The 26,964-nt window shown below is 43.4% G+C and overlaps 2 protein-coding genes across 3 annotated transcripts in view; both read right to left on the bottom strand.

Moving 5' to 3' along the window:
- The window catches only part of snx29 (sorting nexin 29), a 119,942-nt gene extending 97,424 nt beyond the window's left edge, over positions 1–22,518 (bottom strand). For both annotated transcript variants that reach the window (XM_076093305.1, XM_076093306.1), the window contains exons 1-13: positions 22,100–22,518; positions 20,112–20,176; positions 19,646–19,698; positions 18,962–19,086; positions 16,644–16,824; positions 16,350–16,420; positions 15,107–15,367; positions 13,839–14,262; positions 13,051–13,163; positions 12,513–12,609; positions 12,282–12,364; positions 7,292–7,355; positions 6,495–6,623 (exon numbers count right to left, since the gene is read on the bottom strand). In XM_076093305.1, the coding sequence (XP_075949420.1) occupies positions 6,495–6,623; positions 7,292–7,355; positions 12,282–12,364; positions 12,513–12,609; positions 13,051–13,163; positions 13,839–14,262; positions 15,107–15,367; positions 16,350–16,420; positions 16,644–16,824; positions 18,962–19,086; positions 19,646–19,698; positions 20,112–20,176; positions 22,100–22,106 (1,673 nt within the window). In that variant the 5' untranslated portion in view covers positions 22,107–22,518. The remainder of the gene's footprint in view (positions 1–6,494; positions 6,624–7,291; positions 7,356–12,281; positions 12,365–12,512; positions 12,610–13,050; positions 13,164–13,838; positions 14,263–15,106; positions 15,368–16,349; positions 16,421–16,643; positions 16,825–18,961; positions 19,087–19,645; positions 19,699–20,111; positions 20,177–22,099) is intronic.
- A 2,513-nt stretch (positions 22,519–25,031) lies between these two features.
- On the bottom strand, positions 25,032–25,680 carry LOC142951230 (uncharacterized). The gene has a single exon (XM_076092731.1). It carries the CDS (start codon positions 25,662–25,664, stop codon positions 25,032–25,034), a length of 633 nt encoding a protein of 210 aa, XP_075948846.1. The 5' UTR covers positions 25,665–25,680.
- Positions 25,681–26,964: the final 1,284 nt, after the last annotated feature.

The raw sequence follows: 26,964 nt of genomic DNA, 5'->3' as shown, positions 1-26,964 counted from the left end.
ACCTGGACTTTCTACCAACGTCTACCATATTTACACTTGAGTAGCCCGAGGTTTAACCATCTGTATGGCTCCTTGCATTGAGACATACGCATGTTCTCAGTTTACCACCTCTGATATGAAAACAAATCTCGACATCATTACATCAGATGAGACGGAACAAAACAGAATCCTGACACAGGTGTAGATCACACCTTTGACGCGCATCCACAATATAAGCGGTCTTCGGGGAAATTTGGGGAAGTGTGCAGAGGCTGCTGATATTGCTTGTGGGTGGGACAATGTAAATGAGCGAGTGTACCGCAGGTTATGAGGGAACGTCGCTCCAACGAACAGCCTTTACCTGCTCGGTACGTTTTCAAATCCAATTTCGGAGCAGACTGATAAAACACAACCCGCAGGTTTAAAACACACACTCTCTGCGTCCTGTCTGCGTCGGAGCGGCTTCCCTCCGGTCGTACAGAAGTTCATGCTGCCACGTGTTAGAGCAAACACAGAATTCCTTGTTTCGTCCCCCCATGAGCGATTCACCTGCTCATTACTGACACGGAAACTGTCCACCTCCAGACATTCAATTTCCTTCCTTTTCTAACTTTTTTTTTTTTTTCCCCATGAATGTTGTAAGCTTCTGTTTATTGCTAGGAGAAAATAAATGCCTTCCTCCATATGAAGTATCTGTCCGAGGCTCAAAGTCACAGGCTGTTTCTCTTAATGCATTAATTTGACACTTCCCTTTAGGGCTGCAAATAATGATTAAATTCATTATTGAGCGTTCCATTCATTATGTTTTACAATGTCTCATTTAGTCAATTAATGTCAGAAAATAGTGAGAAATGGCCCTCAAGGTGACATCTTTTGCTTGTTTTGTCCAACCAACGGGCCAATACCAAAAGCTATGCAATTAAAAAAAAAAAACAGCAGCGACTCCTGACTTTTAAGAGGATGGAAACAGCGAATGTTTGGCAATTTTTTCTTGATCAATTGTTAAAAAAATGTATTGACCCTCTGCTAAGGGGGGGGGGGGGTTGATGAACAATTTTCTGTTAATAAACTAATTGATTAATCTGTTGGCTTGCAACCTTGAGCAGTTTAACGAAGCGCTCTTCCCTTCTCAGACTGCTCCATCGTTTTAATAGTCTTTGAGGCTGCACTTCCAATGGAAAAGGTCAACCTCATGGTGGCGCTATAGTAAAAGTCAAGGGATCTTCAAAGTTCTGAAGATACATCGTCTGGAGACCATGAATGTGTGTACAAAATGTTGTGCCAATCCATCTTGTAGATGTTGAGACATTTGAATACATGTACCAAATTTCATTGGCAGCCAATCCAATAAGATCTATGAAGATCTATAAAGAAGAGATGAACCGACCACTTGTCTGCTAGCATGGCTAAATTATCATTTTGTGATCAAATGTTTATTTTTCTTCTTCGGTCCTATTTTTTTCATCATGTTGTGACAACAGCCCTGACCCTCAGGTTGAGAACCACCAATCGGTTAAACGTTTCAGCACCACTTTTATGTGCACTATATAAGTGACTGAATTTCTCCACGGTAAAGGAAAACATTACTGATAATGTTGCAAATTGTTGCTTTATATATTTGAGCCAGTGAGTAAACTACCAGTGTTTGAATTGTATCCAACCATTTGAAAAGCCGTACGCTATTAAAGACCCACTTCGGCCGAGACTTCTGTGTTGCATTCACTTCCTCAACGCCTCTTGGCGTGTTCATCATTGCAAACTCAGTTTAGTGGACAACCGTTACTCAGACCCACAGGGTAGAAGGTAAATGATGGATACCAAACAAATCTAAACCACTAAGCCCCCTGGGAGTGACAACATTGCACAACCGTTTCGTCCTTAAAACTGTTGCAAGAAACTGCAGCTCGGGCTCTCTGTTAATGCTTTCCAATTGAGAGGGATCCATTAAGCTGTTTGGTGCTTTGCTTCTAGTGAATGTTGGTACACTGGAAATGTGGAGTGTTTGGAAGTCATCTGAAACTTTAAGTGTCTTCTCTGCCTTAAGGGACGGTAAAGTTTTAAATGAGTGTGTCCAAAGTCAAGCACTTGCTCAGCATCTCTGCTGCGAAAACTGCATCCTTTGTCCAGCTGATGTGGGACCAGACACAAACCCCCTTTCTCATTAAGGGCAATAGTCTGACCCAGAAATATTGTTTGTGTGTGAATCAATGCTCAGAGGAGAAGCCTATTAACTACGTTGGCTGATGTTGAAGTCATCTCATCTTCTTCCATATGAGAGACAAGCGGGGAAAGACAGTGCAAGAGGAGATTTAGAAGAGTGTTTGTGTTGCAAAAGAAAAAAAAGCAGCGAGTGTGCCTTGGAGATATAGTTAAAGAAATTGTTACTGCAAGAGCGGGAAACAGTGTTTGCCAGATAAAGACATTGTAAATATTTTCTGTGAAAGAGGGAAAGTCAGTCTGTAAAGTTTGTAAGTGTGTTTTGAATAAAGCAAATACTGTAAGAGGCTATGAGAAAGAGAGGACGGATGTAGGATCTTCTCTTAAGGAAGGAGAAAGGTATCTCAGGAGGGAAGCTGAAATTTAAACTACACCCAGTAATTACTTAAGTTGAGAGAAGCCCTGGAGTGGGTTTTTCCCCCACTCTCCTTTATTATCCCTGTGCTCGCTAGTCGTCTTAATGTGCAATAAACACAGCTGAATTGGCTGTTCTTCAGGTATGATCTGGTTGTGTTTGGAAGTAGTAAATGAGAGGTGCAAAGGCGCCTTCAGAGACAGACAGCTCAGTTGCTGGGTAATGCTCCAGAGAGCAATTTACTGCTCAGCCTCTTCTGAAAAAGAAGAAAAAAGAAAACTTCAAGCATACACTCTTGTGTCATACTTCCAAAGGCTCAATGCTCAGAGCCACACACACACACACACACACACACACACACACACACACATATATATATATATAAAGCCCCTCCCCCCGGGCAGAGTGACATAATTGAGTTCCCAAAGAAGGAAAACAGTGAGCCTAAACACTCCCAACAAGTAAACTAACAAGTAAACTGGGCAAACTTCAGAGCCGCTCTCTCTGCCACTTCTTAGATCAGCTGTACCAGACTGCCTGGAGAAAAGACGGCAGCTCAGCCAGCTAAGAAAAAGGCATCTGCTCCTGTCCAACCGCCCCCTCTTCCAGTGATGAGGTACCACTTCCCGGACCGAGCCCACTCGACTGGCCGCCTTCCCGTCTTGCTGCTGCCAGAGGCCTGCTGTCTGCTCTGCCAACTGACGTCTGAAAAGGGGCACAAGACTATTTAATGTCCCCCAAAAGTGATGTGAAGTAAACGTGCGTGTGTGGTTTGGGACATCCATTTTAAAAGCCACAGTTTTTAACAACTTAATGGCTGTTATAATTAGCAGTGATAGTAACTAAATAAAAGGCGCTGTGTGGTGAAGGTTCTGAGACGTGAGGACAGATATTCGAGTGGGATTTTGGTTATCATAACATATTTCAATTTAAACCTGAAGTAGGGCTGAACGATTTGTATCAAATCGCCTGTGTGTGTGTGTGTGTGTGAGCGTGTGTGTGTGTCTTGTACATATTGTGCAAAATAAACAAACAGATCTGAGACCCACTCATAACGAAATTGCCTTTAAATTGTGATTATTTTCTAAAAGCTAAATTTCCATGTGTTCTGTGAGATAATATATATATATATATATATATATGCATATATATATATATATATATATATATATATATATATATATACATATATGCATATATATATATATATATATATATATATATATATATATATGCATATATATATATATATATATATATATATATATATATATATATATATATATATATATATATATATATATATATATATATATATATATATATATATATATATATATATATATATATATATATATATATATATATATATATATATATATATATATATATATACACACATTTTTCTTGAATATATTACATATTCAAAAGCGACATTTATTTACCAGAAAATGCATTTCCTGAAATGTTTGCAAAGAATTGCATTTGAATTTTCTTTCCTTACCTCAGTGTTGCAGCAGCAGAGTAAAATGACCACCAAATGTCTACTAGCTTAGTTATCATTGTCACATGACCAATGATTGGTGTGTTAATACTGTATATTATGAAGGCATTAAGAGAGCTCCGCTAACGTCTGTCACAATACTGATCGATAATACCGTCGATAATATTGTGATCTTTGCTGTTGCCACCAGTGAAGTTCCTCCGGAGGCGATTTGACGCGCCTCGTGCACGCAAACGTACATCTGTTACATGTGCGCTCGGTTTCCTGCAGTCTGGTAGGAGTTGAGGGTGAGGATGTGGGCTGCTATGTGTCACTGCGTTACATTTCCATGTTATATTTGGATGCCTGTGTGAGTAAGGGTCCTGCAGTACATCTTGAGTTTTTTTGTGTGTGAGTAACTCAGTAAGTGAGCAGCGGGCTCATTTTAGCCCACTCCCCCTTCATGCCGGAGTCTACGTCAGCCGGAAATCTATCTATGGCGACTCGCTCATCCTCTGCCACCCCCACATACAGCCGGGCCTCAAGACACACACACACACACACACACACACATGCCACTTCCTTGGGTTTGGGTGTTGCTCTACTGTACTACTACTAGGAGATGCACTGAAATAAGCAGATGACCGGCAGCATCTTCCTTTAAACAACGGGACCATCTGGTGCTGAAGATAAACATTTAACCTGAACTTTTTGTTTTTGCACAGATTCGACAATCTGTCTCAGTAACACCGCAATTAACTCAACTCAGCTCGCGGTCCGTCGTCGAGCGAGCCGACTGTCCCTTCAACGGGTGACATGTTACAGTTCGGTGTCAGATTTCACGTCAGGCTTACTGACTTCCAATCCCCCCCAGAGTGCGAGTGAATCACAAAGAACTGTGGGATTCATAGCAAGTAGCCTCTTCCACTGATTGAGGCTGACAGCTTCCCCAGCCCTCATTCAGTGGCTAGCTGCTCCTTCAGGGGTATTTATAGCCGCTATTGATCGAGACAGATTTGGCTGAGAAGGAAAAAGCAGCACTTGAGATTTAAGCGGCGGACTATAGAAGAGGCTTTTGTGTGTCTTCGAGTGTGTGCGTTTTGGCCGCGGCGGACGAGCACAATGTATGTCACAGTGAGTGAGGCAGCCATGACGCCATCCCTTGTCCCCTGTACACTCTCTCTCGAACCCCTCATGCCATAACTCCATTAAATTGTTCCTTGTGAACATGAAAGCTATCACACACATCCCTCCCCAAGCAACTGCACCGTCCTCACCATAAGCTTTAGCGGCCCCTACACACTCAAACCTGAGTCACTCAATCAATCCCAGCTGGTGGCTTGACTTACTGTAGGAGGCGACTATGTGAACGCACACTTGCTGCGTCGTTCCGTTTAGACCGCTGAGGGATGAGTAATCCTCCATTTAAAGGGAATCAGGGCTCGACTGACGACTTCTGGCATACGGGCAGTCGATTGTAAATGCTGAGGTGACTCAACTCATTTACAGGGAAGCGGTAGGAGGTCGCTTATTGGGATAAAAGCGTGTGATTGACCGGAGGAAACGGAGCACTCTACAATTCGGTCTGAAAGGGAAAAAGTTGTTCTGACAGCCGACCTCTTTCACCATGTATAGGGAGAGGCTTCAAAGGCAGTGTTTGCTTCCCCATATAGATCCCAACACCTGAACCTGAGTATCAGCAGATTCAAAACCAGTGTGTTAAAACCAAAAAATATATATTATTTCTATTTTGAACAGCTGTGTACAACTAAACCGGTGACGTGATCTTAAAACGTGCAAAACATGAACACCCCTTGAAACTAAAGCCTTATACTGTACACGTCGCCATTTTATTAGTGGGATTTTCCAGTGTAAAATATAGCCGACTTGCTGACATTTTGCTAGCTCCTGCTAACGTCACACTGTCCGCCAGCACCTCCCCGATCGCTACTTCACATCTGCAACTCTCAACAGAGACGAGAAAGAAGCGAGATGGCTCGCTAGTTAGCTACTTTGATCCATTTCGGACGCTGCGATCTTTTCTAGCGGAGCTGGTGACGGACGCAACCAACGAGTGAGTCGTCAATTAACCGTTCGGTCTATGGAATGTCAGAAATGAGTAATAAATGCTTGTTACAATGTCCCAGAGCCCAAGGTGACATTCCCAAATGCATTTGAACAATTCAAAACCCAAAATATTCAGTTGACTGTAAATAAAGAAAATATATTCATATTTGGGATGCAGAAGACAGCGGTTTTGGGGAATTTTGGCTTGCAAATAGCTTACAAGATTATACATTATATAGTTATTATATAGTATAGATTTTATAGTTGAAGTGATTAGTTGACCAAACGGCTCACCTCTGTTTTTCTTGGCATTTCTTTTTGTTTTTTTGACATACTGCCAGCTGAAATGACATCACTGATGGACGTTCTGCAGACGTCCCAGCTGTTTCTTACCTGGCCAGAGCCTGCACCTTGGCTGTGTGTCTCTCCTCCAGCTCTGCCAGCTTCCTCTTCAGTAAATCGGTTTCCTGCCTCAGGCCTGCCGAGTGCTCCATCTCCCCATCCAGCAGACTGCGAAGAGACCTGTCAAACACATGAAGCCGATCACGGACCTGTGTGTTTTCTGTCCCGTTTACCCTCAGGTCGATACATCTCGTGCAGACCTAATCCTCCATATATTTAGACGTGCTAAATGTTGACATTCCGGTAATGCTATTTTCATAAACAGTGGATGGGATAAACATTATTAAGCTTCTTTAATTGCAGTCACACTCGGCTCCGATACAAAACACTTAATCAACAGCCATCTGTGATTGCATCGCTGTTATCTTAATGCCCCAAGTACAAATACAAATCACAGTTTATCATAAAGATCTAAACACGGCTTGGCAGAAGATTCACATTTATTTAGGATTAATTGCAAAGGTGTATAAACATAATGCTGTGTTTTTTTCGGTCATTACAACAGACTCTTATTGAACTGTGTGCTTTGCAGTTTGCACAGCAGTTGTTAATTTGCGTAAATCACAAAAGTCTCTGGCGGCTTAATGCTCAAAACAAAACACAACAAAACAGTCTCCAGCCCCCGAAGTTGGCACAAAAGAAAAACCCTCTTGTCTCGGGATAAAAACAAAACAGCCGACACAATTTATACAGAAAGGTCATTTGATGTCTCCCTCCAGTGTGTGTGTGTGTGCGTGTGCGTGCGGAGGTTTGCGAGCAGCAGATAAGGAGAACACATCCAAACGTACGTGTTTTGTTCCTCCAGCTCGTCCTTCCTGTTCATCATGGCCACAATGGCCTGACGCAGCTCCACTGCAGATGAAAAGAGAACAGATTTCAGTCAAACTACCTCCAATACACAAAACACACGCGGTCGCTTCACACAGCAATATGCATAAACTAATACTCAAATGTAGAAATAACAGAATCCCACTTTTTAATGCTGCACTTTTTGTTCCGTCCTTGTGATGAACTGCTTTGATAAAAATCCGGTTTTTACTTCTTTTTTTTTCAGCTGACAGAAGTTATACACAGTGATATCTGTTTCACTCACAGAGAACACTTTTATTACTAAAGGAAGAAAGAAACTAACACAAGATGAATGTCGGGGAAGACAAACACTGGCTACCGTTCGCATTAAACTATCAAGGAAATATGAATCCAAACTCACAACAATGAACAAATCAACTGATCATACGAGGAAACCGCCGTCTTCTTTGGCCGTTCTGGCTCATACGTCTCAAAACCAGACATTTTTTATTGTGTTAACAGCCAAAAGTAGCCCACGCCCTCCTGTGAATTCACTGATATATTCAGCTGATGTTTGCCCTTAATAACATATTATGGGCTGTCACATCCACCTCTGATTTAATGGAAGTTCCTCTCTTGACTGCTGCAAAATAAAATATTAATCTCAAATTTGTCCATGTAACAGAGCTGTCACCCAAAACAATTTCCGGGTGTAATGGTTTCTGATATTTCACCGACGCGGTGCTGAGATCTTGTAAGGTGCTCTGGCTTTACACAGGGGAGGGGGGGGGGGGGGGGTTAAGACGTTTTGAAACCACTGGAATTTTTGCGAATAATAAATCCAAACGGTGTCATCTAGTGATTGAATTGTGTTTTACTGACGACACACATTATGTGCAGCACTCTTATCCGTTTAGAGAGTTTTTGCATCACAGGATGATATTAAATTATGTTTTTATTTGCAACCCTGAGAAGAAGAAAAATGCTGAGAACTTCAAATTTGCTTCAACGATCGGTACTGCACATGTGCAAACTAGTGCTACGCACCGGTGGTTAAACCCTCTCTATTTGTCCATTATGATGCTACATTGTGAACAACAAATCTGTGTTAAGATCGGCAACAGGAAAGCTAGTTAGCTGTTAGCCGCTGGTGGGCAGCATAGTCCTGCTTAGCTAAATAACGGAGCTAACGGCTAACGTTAATAAAGTTTGCAATGAGTCCCAGTATGATGCGTTCAAGATCCATTCAGTAAAACAGAGGATCAGGCAAAGGTAAATGATGACGTTTTCAAATGTAAATTGTGTTGTTGGCGAGAAACTTGAATAAATGCAGCTGTTTGAATGAGATGTTTTCACAGCAATATAAATAGACATTACAGAGGGAATTATTCACTTGTTTTATGCTTTTAACGCTCTACTCGGTATCGGCCGATACACAAGTTGAGGTATAGGTATCGGGAAAGAACAAATGGCAAAGGAACATTTGCTATGCAAATTTGAAGAAAACATCAAAGAGCAGCAACTTCACTCTGAAGTCTTCAGGATCCTTTCCAGTTCAACTGTATCAGCTGCAGACAAAGTCTGCTAGCAGTCAGCTGCTGGCTGATGTTAATCTCCGTGCTGAGGTAAAGGACAGATTTGGGGCGGGCTGTGTGGCGGTACAGTGACTCATCTCCATAGTTACGCTGGGAGGTGCACATGAAGGTTTCAAAGCCCCTAACTAGGCTGCTGCCAGGACTTCCAAAAATAACAACCATGAGACAAGGAGTTAATCTACCCTGCACTTTGCATTCCACCATCACACACACAACATGCAGAGACCACAACTCTATTCTCATAACTAATGTAGGGTGTCGATGTAGCCCCAGACACAAGTAGGTCTCCTCCAGCCCCGAGCTAGGAGCCTGGTTGGGGGGAGGAGGAAAAAAAGAGAGAGAGAGAGAGAGAGCGCGAGCGAGCGAGCGAGAGAGAGAGAGAGAGAGAGAGAGAGAGAAGCCATTAGGGACTTCAAGTGGAGCGGACGCCCCTCCTTCGTTGCAGACGTGCACGGGCAAATTACAGCACAAGAGCGTGTGTGAGGCGGAAGTACATACGTGCTTGCAACTTTGTCCTCATGTTGCTGGGAAAGGTGTGTGCTAAAAAATATATACGTATATACACATGGAAGAGATTGTGCGTGTCCACCGGAGCCTACATGCTCTTGCTCAATTGTTCCAATAGATGCATTAGCAGAGAGCTAGGCCATGTAATCAAGGTGTCTTGTGGATTATAGACTCCATACTCACCAATCAATGCACTGATGGCCTCACACGCTGTCAGGCCAGAAGGAAATCACTGAGGGAGAGTTTGCGCTGAACACCAGTTTTTCCCACCCAGTTCCCCCACACACACACAAAAAAAAAATCCAGCACGCTTTGTATTCGACTGCGTGTGTGAACAAAGCCGTAATCACAAAAAAGGGGCAAACACTGCCATTAACAGTTGTACCAATCTGAAGCACTGAGTACACACACACACACACACACACACACACACACACACACACACACACACACACACACACACACACACACACACACACACACACACACACACACACACAGTGATGATGTATTGTCCTCTTCATAGAAGGTCTTATTACTCTTATGCCCACCCACAATCAACTGCTCATTGTCATTTATGACTTAATCAACACGCTCAAGCTATTTAGTTTTGCATATGCATCCTTTTGAGGAACTCACAAGAGACCTTTCCAAAAAATAAAGGTCAAAAATAAGCATGATTTTTAGTCCCCAATGTGGGTCAACCTTAAAAAAAAACATTGGATCCTACATTTCCCATGATGCAGTTCAAAAGTCTTTCATTTGACCCCTAGCGCCTCGTAACTACAGACTTCTTTTCGAGCTCAAACTGAGATAACCCTCAGTCTCAGAAGACATTATACAACCGTTGTGTTTAACTTGCTTAAAGCTAAAATCCCCAATGACATATTCAATGAAAACAGCGCTTTAAAGACTTTTTTCTTGACTTGACTATCCCTCAACCTGCCTCGTCTTCTTCTTGCTCAGTGGTTTTCCTACATCTCCCAGGGCAACTTTGAGAAACCCCCTCCGGAAAAGGCGCCTGTAACTTGTTGCTATGGTTTACTTGAGGAGGCGGAGAGAGCAAAAGGCAACAGAGCCAGCGATAGAGAGAGCAACAGAGAGAGAGCAAGAGCGAGAGAGAGAGGTTTTCTTTATTTACCAGTCGAGAAAAAGTCACGGTCATTTGCTCAAAATGCAGAAATCAGTTTTGGCTGCGTTGCATTCTGGTCTATTGAGCCGACAGTAGGCATGGAAATCGGTGACTCTGCCTCTGCCGCGATGCCTTTCTTCCTGTGAGACTGTTGGTTGTCAGTGAGTCTGGAAAGGAGCCGTTTGCTCTTTGATTGTGAGGGACTGACAACAAAAAAAACCTGACTCTACAGCGATGTTACAGTATTTCAGGGTGGATTTGACTTTCAAATTTTTTTGAGAAATATTTTTTTTATAGCTCCCACTAGCTCTTTCCCTGGCCCTGCGACCTCCTCTAACTCAGGGCTAATAGATTGGACGAAGGCTCAATCCAGCCCTTACAGGCAGCTCTGATCACCTTTCCTCCCCTAGCTCTCTGTCGCTTACTCACACGTACACACACACACACACACACACCAAGGTATCACATAGCATCAGTGTGAGAGTCTAGTGGTCTGATTAGCTCCAGGGCACCGAGCAGAAAACACCAACCCCAAAGTCCTTGTGTGCTGTGAGTCGCGCACACATTAAAGTGCTCATCACTGTGTGTTTAATGCACATCTGAAATCGCACAGCTGTTGTCAATGGCAGGCAATGCACACGATCTGACTGGACCAACAGTGCCACCTGGTGGATCGTTTTCGCATTATGGAAATGTTATGGAACTGAAAGGCACAGGGCATCATCGCTCGTAGCAATTAGATCACTTTAAGCACACAGAAAAACAACGAGGTTTGAAAATAACAGACAGTCTGATTGAATTTGCTGCAGACGACAGCTGCTGGGGAGATTTCCAGACAAAGACGTGGCAGGACTTCCACAGGATTCATTATCATCACAAACTTCTTGGGAATACACTCCAAGATGAGATTGTCTTCCGACAAAGCCTCGAGAGGAACCGGCGATTCGACATACAGTATGTGATTCTTGCCGTCATGTTGGAAAAATAATAATTTTCATGTTTGGTGTCATTAATCCTTGGACATTAAGGAACTTCACCTAATAGGCCCTAATCTCAAAGGAGTGAGAGACGTTATTAAATCCTTTAAGTCACAACAGTATCACTCCTGACACGTCCTTGTTTGGAAATTGCACCACCGCCGTTATCCATAAGAACATAAATCCACCTTGTTGGCTTGTAGAATTGGAAAAAACGCTAAATCTTACAAAGTGAGTCAAAATATCTCATAACACTTAAATCAGTGAGGTTTAGGGACTTATTTTCAAACAATGCATCTTGGAAATCTTGTTAAGTGAAGACAAAAAAACAACAACGTACAGGCTTATTATGAAACAACACTTCCTAATACTAGTGCAATGCAGCTCGAAATGAGTTTTCTCTTTTTAAATAAATAATAATAATATTGCATTTTACGCAAGAAATCTTACCAAGCAAATGTTCACTTGCTCCATTGGCAGATTATTATTATTATTTTTTACTTATTACAAGCAAAAACACCTTGTATACATTGTTTGTTAGATTTTTTACTTAATTTTGAAGTGGCCTTGTCCCCTTGTCCCCCCCCCTTCCTAGTGTCCCCGGTCGAGGTGATGTCATTTCTATGTGTGAACTCCTGTGCAGAGACACTGTTCGGCTGTCTTGTGCTAGCTCACTTGTGGCATAAAATGCTGATTCACTACACAAAACCGGTTTGGTAACAAACCCAAATAGAAGAGCAGCAGAGAGTGAGAAACAGTAAGAGGCAGAAACACTCACCCACTGTCATGGACTCTGGCAGACCAGATGTTGGCAGCACACCGGAGAGTGGAGCAGACTGCGTCGGTGGACTGGACTCCATACTACAACACATTTTACAATTCATTTCTGTAAAGAAAGCTGAGCCTGCACTTGCAAGACTTATCTTGTTTAGTCTGATGAATAGTTTGCCCTAAACTGAAAATAATTCGCACAACATGAGAGCAAGTCCCGCCTGAAACGACGTCTTACTTGAATGTTAGCGGCGATCTGCTGCTCTCACAGTTCCCCACCGGTCCTGTTGACTCACGCTGAGCAGGAAATGCAGCCGTGTCCTCCACAGAGCTCACTGAAACCAAATACCGAAGTGAAAGTGAAGGTGTAGACTAACAGAGAAAGTCCCGTGATTCCATTTTATTGACATCCAATCCCTGAACTTAAGCCATAAGCAGCTGTGGTCAGCAGTAAAAACAGTCCAGCAAACATCACAGAATCTTAAAATGCGCTCTTAGAGATGCCACAGTTCAACTTAAATTACAACTCTTGATTTATATACATATTTGTATTTTAAAAAAATCGATGCGACGTAACAGTTACTGTGCAAGTAGGAAATGTAAACTGAGGCTCAGTGTGGCAGCGTAGGCTAAAAGCACTCAGGAAAATAATATACTGATCTGGGAACAGAGTGCATCCGGAAGTGTTTTAATGTTCTTCGATCTTCCTTAGAAGCTGCAGGATTGTGAGTTAAGTCTGCAGCTGTGGTGTTATTGTGTTGTGAGGACCACAGTACCTGGCTGAGAGTCTGCGGGGTTCAGAGGAATGAGGATGTCCGCGCTCCTGCGTTCGGTCATCACCTGTAGGGGGCTCCAGGTGGACACACTGGACAGGCTGCCGACCACCACCCTAGAACAAGAGCGCGTTCACCTCCGTCAGTCTGGCCGTGCAATCAGTACTGTTCACTCCACTTCTGCCTCAGTGTGGACATTTTGGATTGAAACCTCAACTGCACGACACATTCTGGAGTCTATTTCCCATGATGCTTAGGGGGATTTACGGATATATAATCAAATATAAATACAAGCCAAATCAGCGGGTAAAACTACGAGACCTAGTTTCCCAGCATGGGGGGGGGGGGGGGGGGGGGGATTATTTTATTTAACTACAAAATAATGCAACTTGCACTGTGTATTGGAAAATGAAGACTAACATTTATGGTTCATCTTCAATACGTTCACTTTATATAATGTTGGTTGATTTTGTGTTTCTGCAGGCTGTGTGTGCATTTGTTTTCTGATTAAAAACACTTCGTGTGCCCAGAGGAAACTGACTTTTGGATCCTACTATCACCTCCAGCAGCCCATAATTTGAGAACTCATCCAATAAAAAAGGTGAAACTACAAAAATGAGCACGTAATTAAAACCCGATTTTTTTAATGATCTCACGTGCATCTAATGAACAACCTCCAAGGGTACTTGGTCCCGAGGCCACATTAAATTCTGTCGCAATAAATAAAAAATGGGAATATTTCTCTTTATACTTTTTATAACCCGACATTCAACTGAAGACATTTGACTCACTGATCAGAGCTGCTTCTCCTCTCCTCCTCCTGGGTTTGTGCTCTGGGTTTGTACATCTCCTCCTCTTCTTCGTCCTCCTCCTCCTCCTCCTCGTTGTCTATACTCTTACAGTCAGGCGGAGGAGGAGTAGTAGTAGTAGTGGGTGGAGTACGAGAGGGATGGGGGGACCCCACCCAGCTGATTATGCCCGGCTCAGCCGTGCCGTTCTGGGCGGGCGACTCGGAGAAGACCGGCTCCAAAGGGTCTATTCCTTCCTCCACACTGCTCTGAGCAGGAGCAGTGTGGCTCTTCCTCATCGCGCCCATCTTCTGGGAGTCCTCCTCGCCCTCCTCCTCATCCTCCGCACCTCCGTCCAGATCGTCATCAAAGGAAATGATGTTGGTGATTTTCTTTTTCCTCCTGCGCTCTTTCCTCAGCCCGGAGTCTGGGTGGGGGAAAAGATGGAAAACAAAATCTTTGGCTTAATAATAAAGGCTTAATTGTTTAGTTCAATTAAGCCTTTAAAAAGGACACTTTCTGTGGCTCTGTATTTTCAGAACCGAAAGGCCAGGCAGTGAATTAGCACGTCTCCTACCAGCGAATAATCTGAATGGCTTTCCACCTTCAAGAGTTTGCACGCAGCTTAGAATTTACAGTCAGCCCAGCGGAAAGTTTTAGCACCACACAGTTAAAATGTAAAAGCTTGTTCATCCCACTGAGCAGAAAATAAAAGAGAGAAAACGCTGCGAGTTGTCCCCGACAGGATGGACCGGGGCAGACGGCTAAATGAGGTCAAATAAGGAACCGACACTCTGGAAGTTTATTCATTTCATGGGGGATTTCATCACTGACGCAGCACTCCGCTGCAGACGCCTTGTGTTGCATCCACTAGATTTGTTCCACCAGTGCATTCATTATACATGCTCCGACTGAACCATATGTTGTTTTACTGCATGTGCCGGTTCTGTGAGGCTTTTGTGACACTAACACTTCTCTAGGAGCAAATATACAGCAAGCTGCAATACTGAAATATGGCATGTGTCCATCCTCCGGCAGGTTTATTTCATGTTGATAGTCCCAAAAAGCAGATGCCATGTATGCAAAGTTTCGATTTTTGCAGCTGGTGTACAAAAACTACAAAAATGATGTAATGTGTAAGCAAAAAGAAAGGCCTAAAAAATGACACCGCTATGCATTTCTTGCATGGTTACTGGATTGTATTATGTATTAATTTTACCGTGTGTTGCAGCAAAACAAACAAGCCTGTATTAAATATTGCTCTTTCCTACCAGCCGAGCTGCTGCGGGGGAGGACGGGCAGCGGGTCCGAGGCCCCGTCCACTCTGGGGGTGAAGCCGGGCACCACAGCCGTGGCGGTGCTGATCTCTCGCAGCAGGCTGCTGACCCCCTGAGTGGACTCTTTCCACAGGCTGCCGATGCCCTGCGTGGACTCCTTGAGGAGGTGGGACACCGAGGAGCCCCCTCCTCGCGTCACCCCGCCGTTCAGGTCAGTGTTGTCGATGTTGATGGCAAACAGGATGGAGTTCAGACCTGAAGACCGCAGCAGAAAGAGGGAGTTTATTGCAGATCAGTCTCGTTAAAATCATATAAAGCTTTTCAACTTCTGCAAAGTGCTTTGTCAGCTTTTTTTCTGGACGCGCACAGATAAGAGTGGGCAACCTAAGATGAACTCAGCCTATCTGCCCGTGTATGAACAGAGAGGAAAATCTCTGGCACAAGATCAGTGGTTTGTATTCTTAATATTTTAGAGTTTGTGCTCAACCGAGTTCCGCTCATCAATAGTTTAACAGTAAGAGCACAGTCATTACCACTAATAGGGTGAGGACTTCAATTCCCACCAAACCCAGTCGCGGTAAACAAGTGAAGTGCAAAAGCAGTTAATGTATTTCTACAGCGGCTCCGTTTGTGTGAAGCATGCTTAAATTTCAATGAGACTGAAAGTGAGGCTGTAATGCTCATTAGAGAGCGGAAGACACAATATTTGGATGGATGAAGCGCAGGGACACCAATTTGCTGTTTTTAGATCCTTGCCACCAATGGGGCAAAAGAATACAGCCTGGCGTGAGAGGGTGGCACCAGAAGAACGGCTGTTTCCCTCTGTGCGTTGGCCATTAAGTTTATTGTTAGCACACTAACATGCTAACATGCTACACATGCAAACTGCAACATGTTATCATGCTAACTGAATGCATTTTAACAGGCTAACATTACCATATCATGCTGTGTTTATGCTAATGTTACATTACGGACATAATTAGTAAAACACCAACTGTGCGCATTTTGAAAACACTAACATTAGAGCACAGGCCTAACATGACCATATTAGCATGCTATGTTAGCATAACATGCAACACTAACTAATATAAGGTGTTCACTTCCCTCCGAGTGGCATTTCAAATTAAAATAATGCTAATAATTAGCCATGGTCCTAGCGTTTTACCTACTACAGTGTGGTGTGTGTGTGTAGTACTTTTCCCATGAAAATATCTCCAACATTAAAACACAACCTCACCTGCCGCCATGGTGGGGAGCATACTGGCTCTCTCTTCATCGAGAATAAAAGCCCAGTCTTCATAGTAAGTCCTAGAAAACAGAGAGGAGGTGAAGTAACAAAGAGAGGAAACACCAGCTTTACAGAGCAGAACTGTGGAAGTGAATTGATTTTGAAGTGTCAGTATAATGCATGAAATGAGGGTGCAAGATCACACTGAAATTGCAAATATCTTTATTATTGAGTTGACTGAGCTACAGTGAAAGTCAAAAAGAAATCATGCGTGTAATCCACACAGACACACAGTGTACTAACCCCAGGCGAAGGCGGTCGGCCAGCAGCGTGTGCAGGTATCGCTCCAGCGAGTGCTCGTTGAGGGCGCAGCGCAGCCAGGCACGACCGCGGCCCAGCTCTGAGGAGATGTGGCGCAGGGAGTAGAACCGCTGGAGCTCGTGGCGGTTCAGATGCTCCTTCACGTAGAACCAGAACGTCAACTCTGGTGTAGGAGAGGGAGGAAGAGGAAAAGGGGACAAAGAGGGAGAGAATAAGTTCCATCTCGTTTGCGGCAAACAAATGTTCGTGAGTTACTCAAGAGGTTCAAAAGGTCGCAGTCGCAAAAAACACTTCTAGGGTCCGGAGAGTCAGCACATTCTCTCATTAACATATATATCTACACCTCCATCCTGACCTCTGACCTGTCACCTCTCCATATTTTGCACTCACACAGATGTATTATTTTCTATAAAACAGGGAAAAAAAGATAAAAGGCAAAAAAATAAAACGTATGGGGGGTCTTTTTTTAATGTCAAGTTTCCTGAGGTGTGGTAATGAATAGGAAGAGAGGAGTGCTATGCATACGATTAGCATATAACCTCACAACGATGGGTTAAAATGACGGCTGCTATTTCTGGCTTTGTCAGCGGGGCTTGGCTTCATTAGGGAGCTCCAAATCCACGAGTCCAGCCACAAGCCTTTCTTCTAATTGTCTGTGAAATACAGGGAAGCGTCAGATATGCTAACGGTTATGACGTGGTGGCCGTTACAGAAGCCATGAATGTGTCCTCCATCTGAAATGAATAGCCACAATGGTTCTTAAATTTGACACAGCAGAAACAATTTAGTAGAACGTAAAACTAACGTCTCTGAGGTCTTTCTAGGCTTTGGTGGCTGCAAGTAAAACTGAATCTTGAAGCTTTTACTTTTAATAATACTTTAATTTCCTCATGGAGATTCCCAGTCAGGGGTGCTTCTGCAGTCGCAAGTGTCGACGTGGAAAGATTGTGGAGACGCTCAAATAATTTTATAGAATATAAATTACAATTTGATTATTAAAAGGTTTTTAAATAAATTGCCAAACAGTAACGTTAAGGGTAATAAGTTTAACTAATTACCTGATTAAAATGCAAACACTGATGGATTAACAGTTAAAATAGCTTGCTTTAAAGTAAAATAAATGTTTGAAATATTTAGCTTAAAGTAGTAGATAAATGTTTGAAACTAGCAGCTTCTGCCACTCCATTAGTAGTAAATACAGATGCAAACTTAACCAAACTGAATTAAACATTAACAGTCGCATGACTGAATCGCATGAAAATACTATCCACTAGTATGGCAACGTTTATATCATTAGTAGCTACATAAGGGTTAGGGTTTAAAATCAGATTTGTAAGATGATGGGTGGCGTCACTGAAGGGGTGCTTGAGTTCATCTCCACAAAAAAAAAAAAAGGGTTGGGAACAAATCTCAGCAGCAACAAATAAAAACAACACGAGACTTCTTCAGTGGGACGAAGACAGTTGGAAGCTACTTATAGAAGGGTGGCTATAATAAAGGAAAATGCAATTATCTTCCACAGCGTGAACTAAAAAGGTAAAAATCCTGAAAATAAGACTAACTTAGCGGAGGAGGAGGATGTTTTCCACACAGCATGACACCGTATATCATATATCTATGTTTATCCCACTCTTTACTAAAGCAACACATTAATCATATTAGTGTACAATGAATAAAATATTCAAAAACCACGTTGTTTTCTTTATGGCTGCACTATTTCATCAACTGGCAACATCACAGATGTCTTCTGCACTTGAGTACCAGCGATCACCTCTCCCCGTAGTTCAGCATGCCACAGGCTGTTTGGCATCTGTTTGGCATCTTTTTGTCTGTGGGTCCATGTATGTTTTAGCAGTGCGAAAACACAGCAGGTGTGCTGCCCACCACAGGCTGAGACACACAGAGAGACAGAGAGAGAGACAGAGGTCTGAAGGCAGGAAGCAGAGCACAACGGAGAGAGTGAAGCAGGGAAGCAGAGACATTCCTGTGCATGCCATTCTGAACCGTAGCTTAATTACCGGGTCTCACAGCCAGATTGTGCTTTGTGTGTGTGTGTGTGTGTGTGTGTGTGTGTGTGTGTGTGGTTATCCTGCAGCTCTGAGCTTCCCACTGACACATCTGCATCCACCAACCCTCCATGACTTTCAAAAGTAAAAGTCAAGTTACCCTGTAGCAAGGTTAGCCTTCTCAGCTCTGCTTTTTTCCCCCCCGAGGTAACGGCTGGCGGTTAAGTCGCTGCCGTGATTTTTCAACTTCGGACCCGAGTTTAACCGACCCATGCGGCCGGTGAGGCGTCGTACCTGCTTCGGTCTTGGTGTTGAAGCCCGCCGCCTGCTTGAGAGCGGCGGCGGTGAGAGCCAGACCTCGGCTCTTCCTCAGGCCATGCTGCAGCACCGCTTCAAACTGGGCACACAGGCAGATCACCCTGCAGAGACAAAGACACGTTACACCACTATGTGCACCCCTCATTTGAGTGGTTTTTTTTATGCCACTTGAATATATAGCTGCACTTTAAACTCCACGGGAAGTACCATTATCTGTAGTTTCCGAACGGAAAGATGAAATTGTAATTCATTTTTAAAAAACTGGAGCTACAACTTCAAAATTAGATCCGAGCAGCACAGGATATGAAACTGTGATGAAATATTTCTCTTTGACTGTAATAAGCTCTGATGGAACAAGGTTGGTACATCGTTTGTCTTACACATAAAAAACACTCTTATTGCTTAGATGTCATGGGAAATATTGTAAATCTCTCAAAACCCCCCAAAAATAAGGTTATTTAGTTCATTGCAGCGAATAAAATTGATTTTCTTTTTCGCCGTACAGAAGAAGCTGAACGTAGAGATACTGGAGCCTGAAGCGCCACAGCATCAAGTGACCTGGAACTACACGCGCAAAGCAAAGCGAACAGCCTCTCGGGTGCTGAATAAACACAGATACAACGAAAGAATGTCTCGGGGGCGACAGGCGGCTTCTCTTACCTGCTGTCTGAGTCTGTGGCGATCTCCTTTCTTCCTCCAAAGCGGATTTGGCACTGGAAAGATATGAAGGGAATGATTAATAGCTGCCTGTGAAAGAAAGACTTCTTTCTTCAGCGTTTGACCGCTTGCGTTCAAACTTCGCTCCAGCACGCGGTGAGCACATTTCTAAGATTTCTAAAGGCCTAAATCGCTGCAGTGGCAGCAGTAGAATCGATACAGTCTCTTGCTGATAAACAGTGCTGACACATGGGAGCATGCGGCCTATCGTTTACCACTGTAACACTGCTCAGTTTTACTTCCTCCAGGGTGTTTTGGTAAACGGTAGAGGAAAGGTGCACTGACACCACAAACAAATGGGGAGTTACTTCTTTGTTCCGGTTAAAGGGCATTGATCCCGACACTAGACAAAGTTTGGCACCAATGTCGTCTCCCGGGTAAAGAACGGGCGGGGTAACGGGTGACTCACCTGTTTGACAGCATCCAGCAGCCTCTCCAGGAGGTGCTGTCTCTTGGTATCACTCTGCAGAGTGCCTGCAGAGGTAAACACACAGACTATGGAAAAATGACCCAAATTTAAGTTTGACGATGGATTCAGGAAATCAATTACCGAGTCATTGTTCCTGCATTAATTATGCATGTCCAAGAGGAGGGGAAGGAAAGGAACTGGCCATCGCAGTCGGTATAAACAGTTTGAATATAATGGAGAAATCCTTTTTATGGATTTACTACAGCAACATTCAGTACGTCTGCAACATTCAACAGCTCATTCGGAGGAAACTATACTTTTTGGATGGAAAAAGTAAAGAATTACTGTTCATCAAAACATATAACACCCGGTGGTCCCTCAGCCTCTCTCGTCCCCGCTGAAGGACGACTCTGCCGGGAGGAGAGCGGGCGCCAGCTTCGGAGAAGGACCGCCGCAGCGTTAGCAACCCTCCCGCCTCCCGTCTCCGGAGCGACCGCGTGCTCTCCACCCGGCTGTAGTCTCCAGCAGCGGGGAGCAGGAACCCATCACACTGCTCTGCTCATTCTCTGTGACCAACGGAACGGTAGCATGATGACACGGCGGGGTTAGCAAGCTAACTTTAGCCAGTCGCTAAAGGAGCTGTGCTGTTAATGCTACACAGTGGTGACTGAAAACTGACACGGTGGGGAGAGAATAGGAGAGGCGTCTGATTAGAGCGCGTTCATTTTTATTTGATGACGTAGATCAGTCCCAAACCATCAACCCATCTCAGAAATCAGCAGATTCGGGCTGATTTAGAACAACAGACGGTGTTTTGAGACATTTTCAACCATGAAATGCCTATTTTTTTATAAATTTGGTAAGAAATCTCAATCTTAACACGAGCATTGAAATGTTTCATAGAAATACGGTCATATTAAATAAAAACACATTTAAGTGTCACTCGTTAATGTGCACTGTCCCTAATAAACAAATCAATGTGGCTGTTGTAGTACGCATCTTTCTATTTTTGTTACATTATGTCTATAATGACTTTGATTCACAGTTACAACTAAAGTTAATATTGTTCGGTACATTTATTCAAACAGAGTACAGAAAATTGAAATGAAAGAATTTGATGAGTCCATTTTTGAAGTAAAACTCAACCACTCTCCGGTTCCCGCTCCTCCGATGTGAAGACGTGCTGCTTTTCTCTGGAATATATATCGTTATGAATTTAATCTCTTGGGTTTTGAACCATGGGTCAAATAAAACAAGACATCTGAAGGCATCACTTCAGCCTCTGAGGACACAGAGATGGACATTTTTCACCATTTTCTGACATTCTATTGACTAAATAAACCATTCAAAAATCATTGTTATGTGTATCGTCCTGGCATTTTCACATTTAAATTGTTATATATATTGACCAGGAGTTCTCCAGTTCTACCACAATATTCTAGCTGCTGGCCCACTTGGACCAGCTCTGGGCCAAGTGCTTTGCTAAAGAGCACCTCGGCAGTTGCAGAGTGAGGGAAGCTGCATGGAGCAGTCCCTTTCCTCCACCCACATGCTTGCATGGGATTCACACTTGCAACTTGTCACGACCACACTTCCACAAACTCCAAGGCTACATGCAGCCTCCAGAGAACTGCGTCACGTGGTGACTTGTCACTTCAAAACAAACAGAGCAAAGTGTTCTGCAGGTTTGTCTTCAGTGGAGCTGAACAGCACGAGGTTCAGTGGCGGTGGACTGAGCTTACAGGATGCAGTTTAAACTTTACTACTTTTAGTTCTACTTTTTAGTACTTTTGAGCAGTGTTTGTATTTTCTCTTTCGGTTCACTGGTTGGACAGACAAGAAAGGCCGTTCTGTGTGTTAACATTGGGGAAGTATCTGCAGCGCCGTTAACAAGTCAGCAGAAATCAAACTGCATGAACACAACTTACTGCATGATGTGCTTTAGTGGCAGACTGACTACCAAAAGGCAATGACACCACAACACTCACCGTTCATTCTGACAGCCAAACTCCGGTACCCGTGACATCCAAGCCTAACCGTTCATCAGCCGGTGTGGTCGCTTAGAATCATGGGAGCAGAGGCTAGCGATGCACCGGGCACATGCTTCCTCCGCGGCCCGAGCCGGAGCCACCCAACCGCGGCGTGAGGACTGATGCTCGCACGGTGAACGGAGAGGCCTGCCGGGGAGCCGCTGGGCGCTGTGAGTCTGTACACAGGCTGACATGCAAAGAGTTGTACGAAGCGCGAGAAGCAGCGGAACTGTACTGAGCACGAGCCCGAGTGCAGTTTCACAGCCACGAAACTGTCCGTTTTTAAAAACGTGGCGGTCGGTTAGAAGAGGAAAGCGGTGTTTTCAGTCCGGGACCTGACTCGCCGGAAAGAACGGGAAGCGGAGGACTGAGCAGTTTTCAAGGTCACGTGACAAAACACACAGTGGTCATATGACAGGCAGGGCCTAGTGGGAGTTGTAGTCTTTTGCTGATGAAGTGTCGAACTACAAGAGTAACTTTTATATTATGCAGAGAGATTCTAGAAAAATAGACATGAAATGTCTGTGTATTTCTAGCAGCATTAACACGTCTTCACCTCCTTTTTATTTTAAAAAGGAATAAAATACATTAGTTTTATTTGTATTTTGTCGTAAAATGTTTACAGTCGTTCTCGTCTTGTTCACTGCTTCCATCAATGGAGTTATTCGACCTTTACCATTTACTACTTAGAACTGCACATCCAAATATAAATGGATCTGTTTCACTAGTTTCCCTCTAATTCACTGATTGTTTTTATTTTATTTATATATAAATCTGCTTATATTTATTTATCAATTGGTATGATCATTATTAATTGATATATATATATATATATATAATATGTGAATCTACAGTATGTGTATAAATGTAGATTTTTAATGGTTGTCTTTTGGAGTAATTTAGTTTTTGTGAATTATTTTAAACCTGTATTTAAATCTCTAAACCGTGAAACGTCCAGCCGATGCAGTAACACAGTGAGTGGGTCTAACCCGATTAGGACTTTAAATTGAAAACAGAGAACATTTAATGAAAACTTGGGAATATGGAATACCAGTCTAGGAGCATTTAATTGATTTCATATATTGAATTGCTTATGAATAAAATTGTATAATATGCAATCAACGCCTGACAACTGCTTGAGAATATGTAATTGAATGGAAATCTGAGAATGAAACCCTCAAAGCTCTTGATGGCTTCAGATAATGTTAGCACACACACACACACACACACACACACAGGTCATAAGCAATGTTTCTGGTGAGTGACTCAATGAGAAATCTGGTTGCATCAATGTCACCATGAAACAATTTATACTCATGCAAGTTTATTGAAGATTTGACAGTTCATGATTATACTGATGAAATTGAAAAATGAATAAATATATTAATAAATTGATAAATTGACAATAACGTGAATAAATAAGTGATTAAATCTAATAATAATTTAATTAGTTAAATAGTAAAAAATAAAATTCCACCCAATTTATTTCAAATATATATTCACTGAAATAAATACATGTGTATTATTACAAAACTGCATTCTCATTATATTCTTTTGCTTCCATGTATTCTGAGTATGTATTTGAAGGCTAGCTCTTTTATGTTTCTTCTTCTTTCATGGTGGATTTATTTCAGGATGATACTTGCCCATCAATCAACCTCTGGGGGCGGGATCAGGCTCAGGAGGAATTGTAATCACTCACGATTCAGACTTTTTTATCCAGCGCCATCACCAGGTTAAACTTCAATTTGGTTTATAACAAATACATTAATAACTCAGAAAGAGCCTCTGATCCTGCAAATCAAACAAAAAGTTGCAGATTTGAGAACAGCCATTATGTAACAGTGTGTGTGACATTTCATGTTCTTTCTTACAGCTAATTCAGACAGAGCCACTAACTTATTAGTGTGTGTGTGTGTGTGAGAGAGTGTGTGTTGCCGTTTTATCAGGGAATCACAAACATGAGATATTGTCAGATCAGAGGTGAACGAGACTGTCTGAGATTTAGATAACTTTAGATTCTTTCCTTAATGTGGACGCTGATGTTTGGACACTTGAAGTAGAACTTTGTGTACCATATACTCTACAACTACTGCTGTTTGTATGCTGAAAAAATGTTAGCAACGATGCATATAGAGAGCAAGATACATTTATTAAAGTGCAGCATATTTTGTACATGAAGAGATTATACTCCAGGAAGCTGAAGATGGCTGTGAGACAGTTAAATAAATAAATATAAAAGAGGGGAAAACTGAAATAATCAGACCATTTACAGATTTATTGATGGTTAGTTATAAATCTATTCGACTGCATTGAAAACACACAATCAGCTTATCAGACTTGAAACCTTCAGGGACTTTTCAGTGCAGATGGAGAGAGATGGCAATCGAAACATGTACTGTAGAGACGGGTGAGATTATAGCTTCAATTTACCATGAGATATAAAAATAAATAAGTAAGGACTGCATGACTTATCCTTCTGGAAGCATTTGGTTTATTTCAAATGGTGTCCTTGTCCAAAAAACTAAAAAAAGGCAGCTATAAATATTCTGGTCACACAATCAGCCTCATCATAATAAGTCCCTTATCATAGCGTTTATTTCATCACATCCCTACTCTGCAATATCTGTGAATCAACCAAACATGACTGATGCTGTGGTTTCTAAATCAATTATTTTTTGCAACACTGTAATAGTGTGCAAAGTGTACATCTTATCAGCTGATAAAAGCATGTGGACGTTATCTAGACAGCATTGTCTAATCATTACAAGTGTGCATGTTAGCGGTGCAAACACAAAATCCCTTTCAACAGAATAAACTGACGAGCAAAGGAAAACAAACAAAGATCCAAGTTCAGTGTGTCCGTTCCAGTCCGTTAAAAAGCTTTAGTTCATATTGACATTGTCTCTCTCACGAGTTCTTTAGAAGAGGAGGTGATGGTCGTGTCATAGATGGTGGAGAGCGACACCTCTGTGTTTGAAGGCCTGCTGTTGCCTGTTGGGTCTCCTCTGATGGACCTGCCGCTCTTCCTGAAAGAGCTCCTGATCCTGCTGGTGAAGCCGTCGGACACGCGCCTCACCACCCGGCTGAGCCCGCGGTTCTTCAGCTTGATCAGGCCCACATCGTCCTCCAGCTCCTCGGGCGGCACGTCGATGTTCCCGGAGTACCAGAACACCCACCAGATCAGGCTGAGGAAGATGATGATCGCCCCCGCGTAGATGAACAAGTCGTGGATGACGAGCCCTCCGAACACCCCCAACATCATGATGAAGACGCCGACGACGTCGTGGGCCACCGCGAACCAGAACGAGCACTTGCAGCGGCCCACTCCTCCGTCCCCTCTCTCCGTGAATGGCTCTACCTGCACAGATGTTGACATGGTGGCAGCGGAGGTCCTCCGAAGGCAGAGTGTAGTCCAGATGTGCAGCTGCCGGACAGTGAAACGCGATCCTCGTCGACTCACAGACAAACCTGCAGTGGTCAAAGTACAACGTGCGCAAGCGGTTATCAGCAAGCACCGCATCAGCTTTGTGAATGTGTTGGATGTTTTCCTGGAAACAGTTGCATCATCACTGACAAAAACTTTCACATGGCGGAGTCACTTCTACTCAAGCTCCCCCCGGCTGTACCGCTTCCTCCTCTGCTTCTCGTTCAGCACGGGGATCCACACGAGACCCATCACAACAAACAGCAGCCCTAAGGACAGGCAGGCCGAGGCTACGGAGCGGGACGCCTCGGTCACCCCCAGGGACTGGAGCAGGAAGAGGAGTCCGCCCGCGGCAGACATCAGAGACCCCATCACCATCACAATGATGGGTTTGTGGAGGTGGGCCCAGCCTGGGCGAGGGTCCGGACACAGGCTCAGACTCCCAGAGTCATCTGGAAGTGAAGTTTCTCCAATTGCTTCCATGGTTGCTTTCAACAGAACAATGGCCCTGTTGCCGCTTTGTCTCTCCCCTCTGAGAACCTTTAAAACGTGAATAATGGAAACACCAGCCACCGATCGTCCAGACCTTCCCTTCAGCTCGTCCCGTCTGCTCAGCCAGTCCCCGTTGCAATGCAGCCGCCTCCCCACCGGCAGTCACACGAAGGAGCTTTATCCTCTGTATGATCAGAGTGTTTGCATGATGCATCTCTCGTTCTCCTGCCCAGCAGCCCGTGAACACTGTAATTCCAGATGGCCCACCACACCCACACAGCAGAGGGAGGGCTTGGACAGACGGACGGACTCGGCCCACCTGTTGAACAACCAATATCATCACCGCCGATTGGCCGGCCACTTAGTGACCATCTTGTTGCATTTTACATCCAAGACAAACATGCTGTGTGTAGAAATGTAGGGAAACTCATATTTCAGTGTCTCAGATCTGCTCGTGTGTAGAATGTACTTTTTTTTAGTAAACGTGAAGACGCAAAGCCTCAAAGGAGGCTGTAGTTGTGCTGACACAGCATTACTGCCAGGGAGCGGCAGCTGAAGAAGCTCGAGTATTAACCAGTCAACAATAGGCATGTCATTTGATACGGCTAGCAGCTTTACATGCACAGCTCTGACGGCTACATTCACTATGAGCAAACACGTCTCAAGGATAATGCACTTCAGATGTTTAAGGATATAAAAGGTGTTCGGACAGATTCTGTTCACGATGTGTATGAAACCATTCAGTGTTGTGTACAGACTGATGGTTTCAACCTTGAAATGAGACGTTGCTGACTTTAATCCATGTGTTTATTATTTTCTAAGTGCTCAAAGACTAAAAGCTAAATGAATCATAATTCGGTTTATTAATGTTCAGCGAGTCATTCTACAAAGTCCTTGACGTGTC

This window comes from Anarhichas minor, unplaced genomic scaffold (assembly GCF_050575085.1).
Source record: "Anarhichas minor isolate MPS153535 unplaced genomic scaffold, ASM5057508v1 ptg000017l, whole genome shotgun sequence".
Classification (NCBI taxonomy): domain Eukaryota; kingdom Metazoa; phylum Chordata; class Actinopteri; order Perciformes; family Anarhichadidae; genus Anarhichas; species Anarhichas minor.
The sequence above is the reverse complement of the archived record's forward strand: the minus strand, read 5'-3'. Positions and strand labels throughout refer to the sequence as shown.

Coding starts and splice junctions, on each gene's coding strand:
- LOC142951230 (XM_076092731.1), bottom strand. CDS start 25,664: ATGCGGTGCTTGCTGATAACCGCTTGCGCACGTTGTACTTTGACCACT.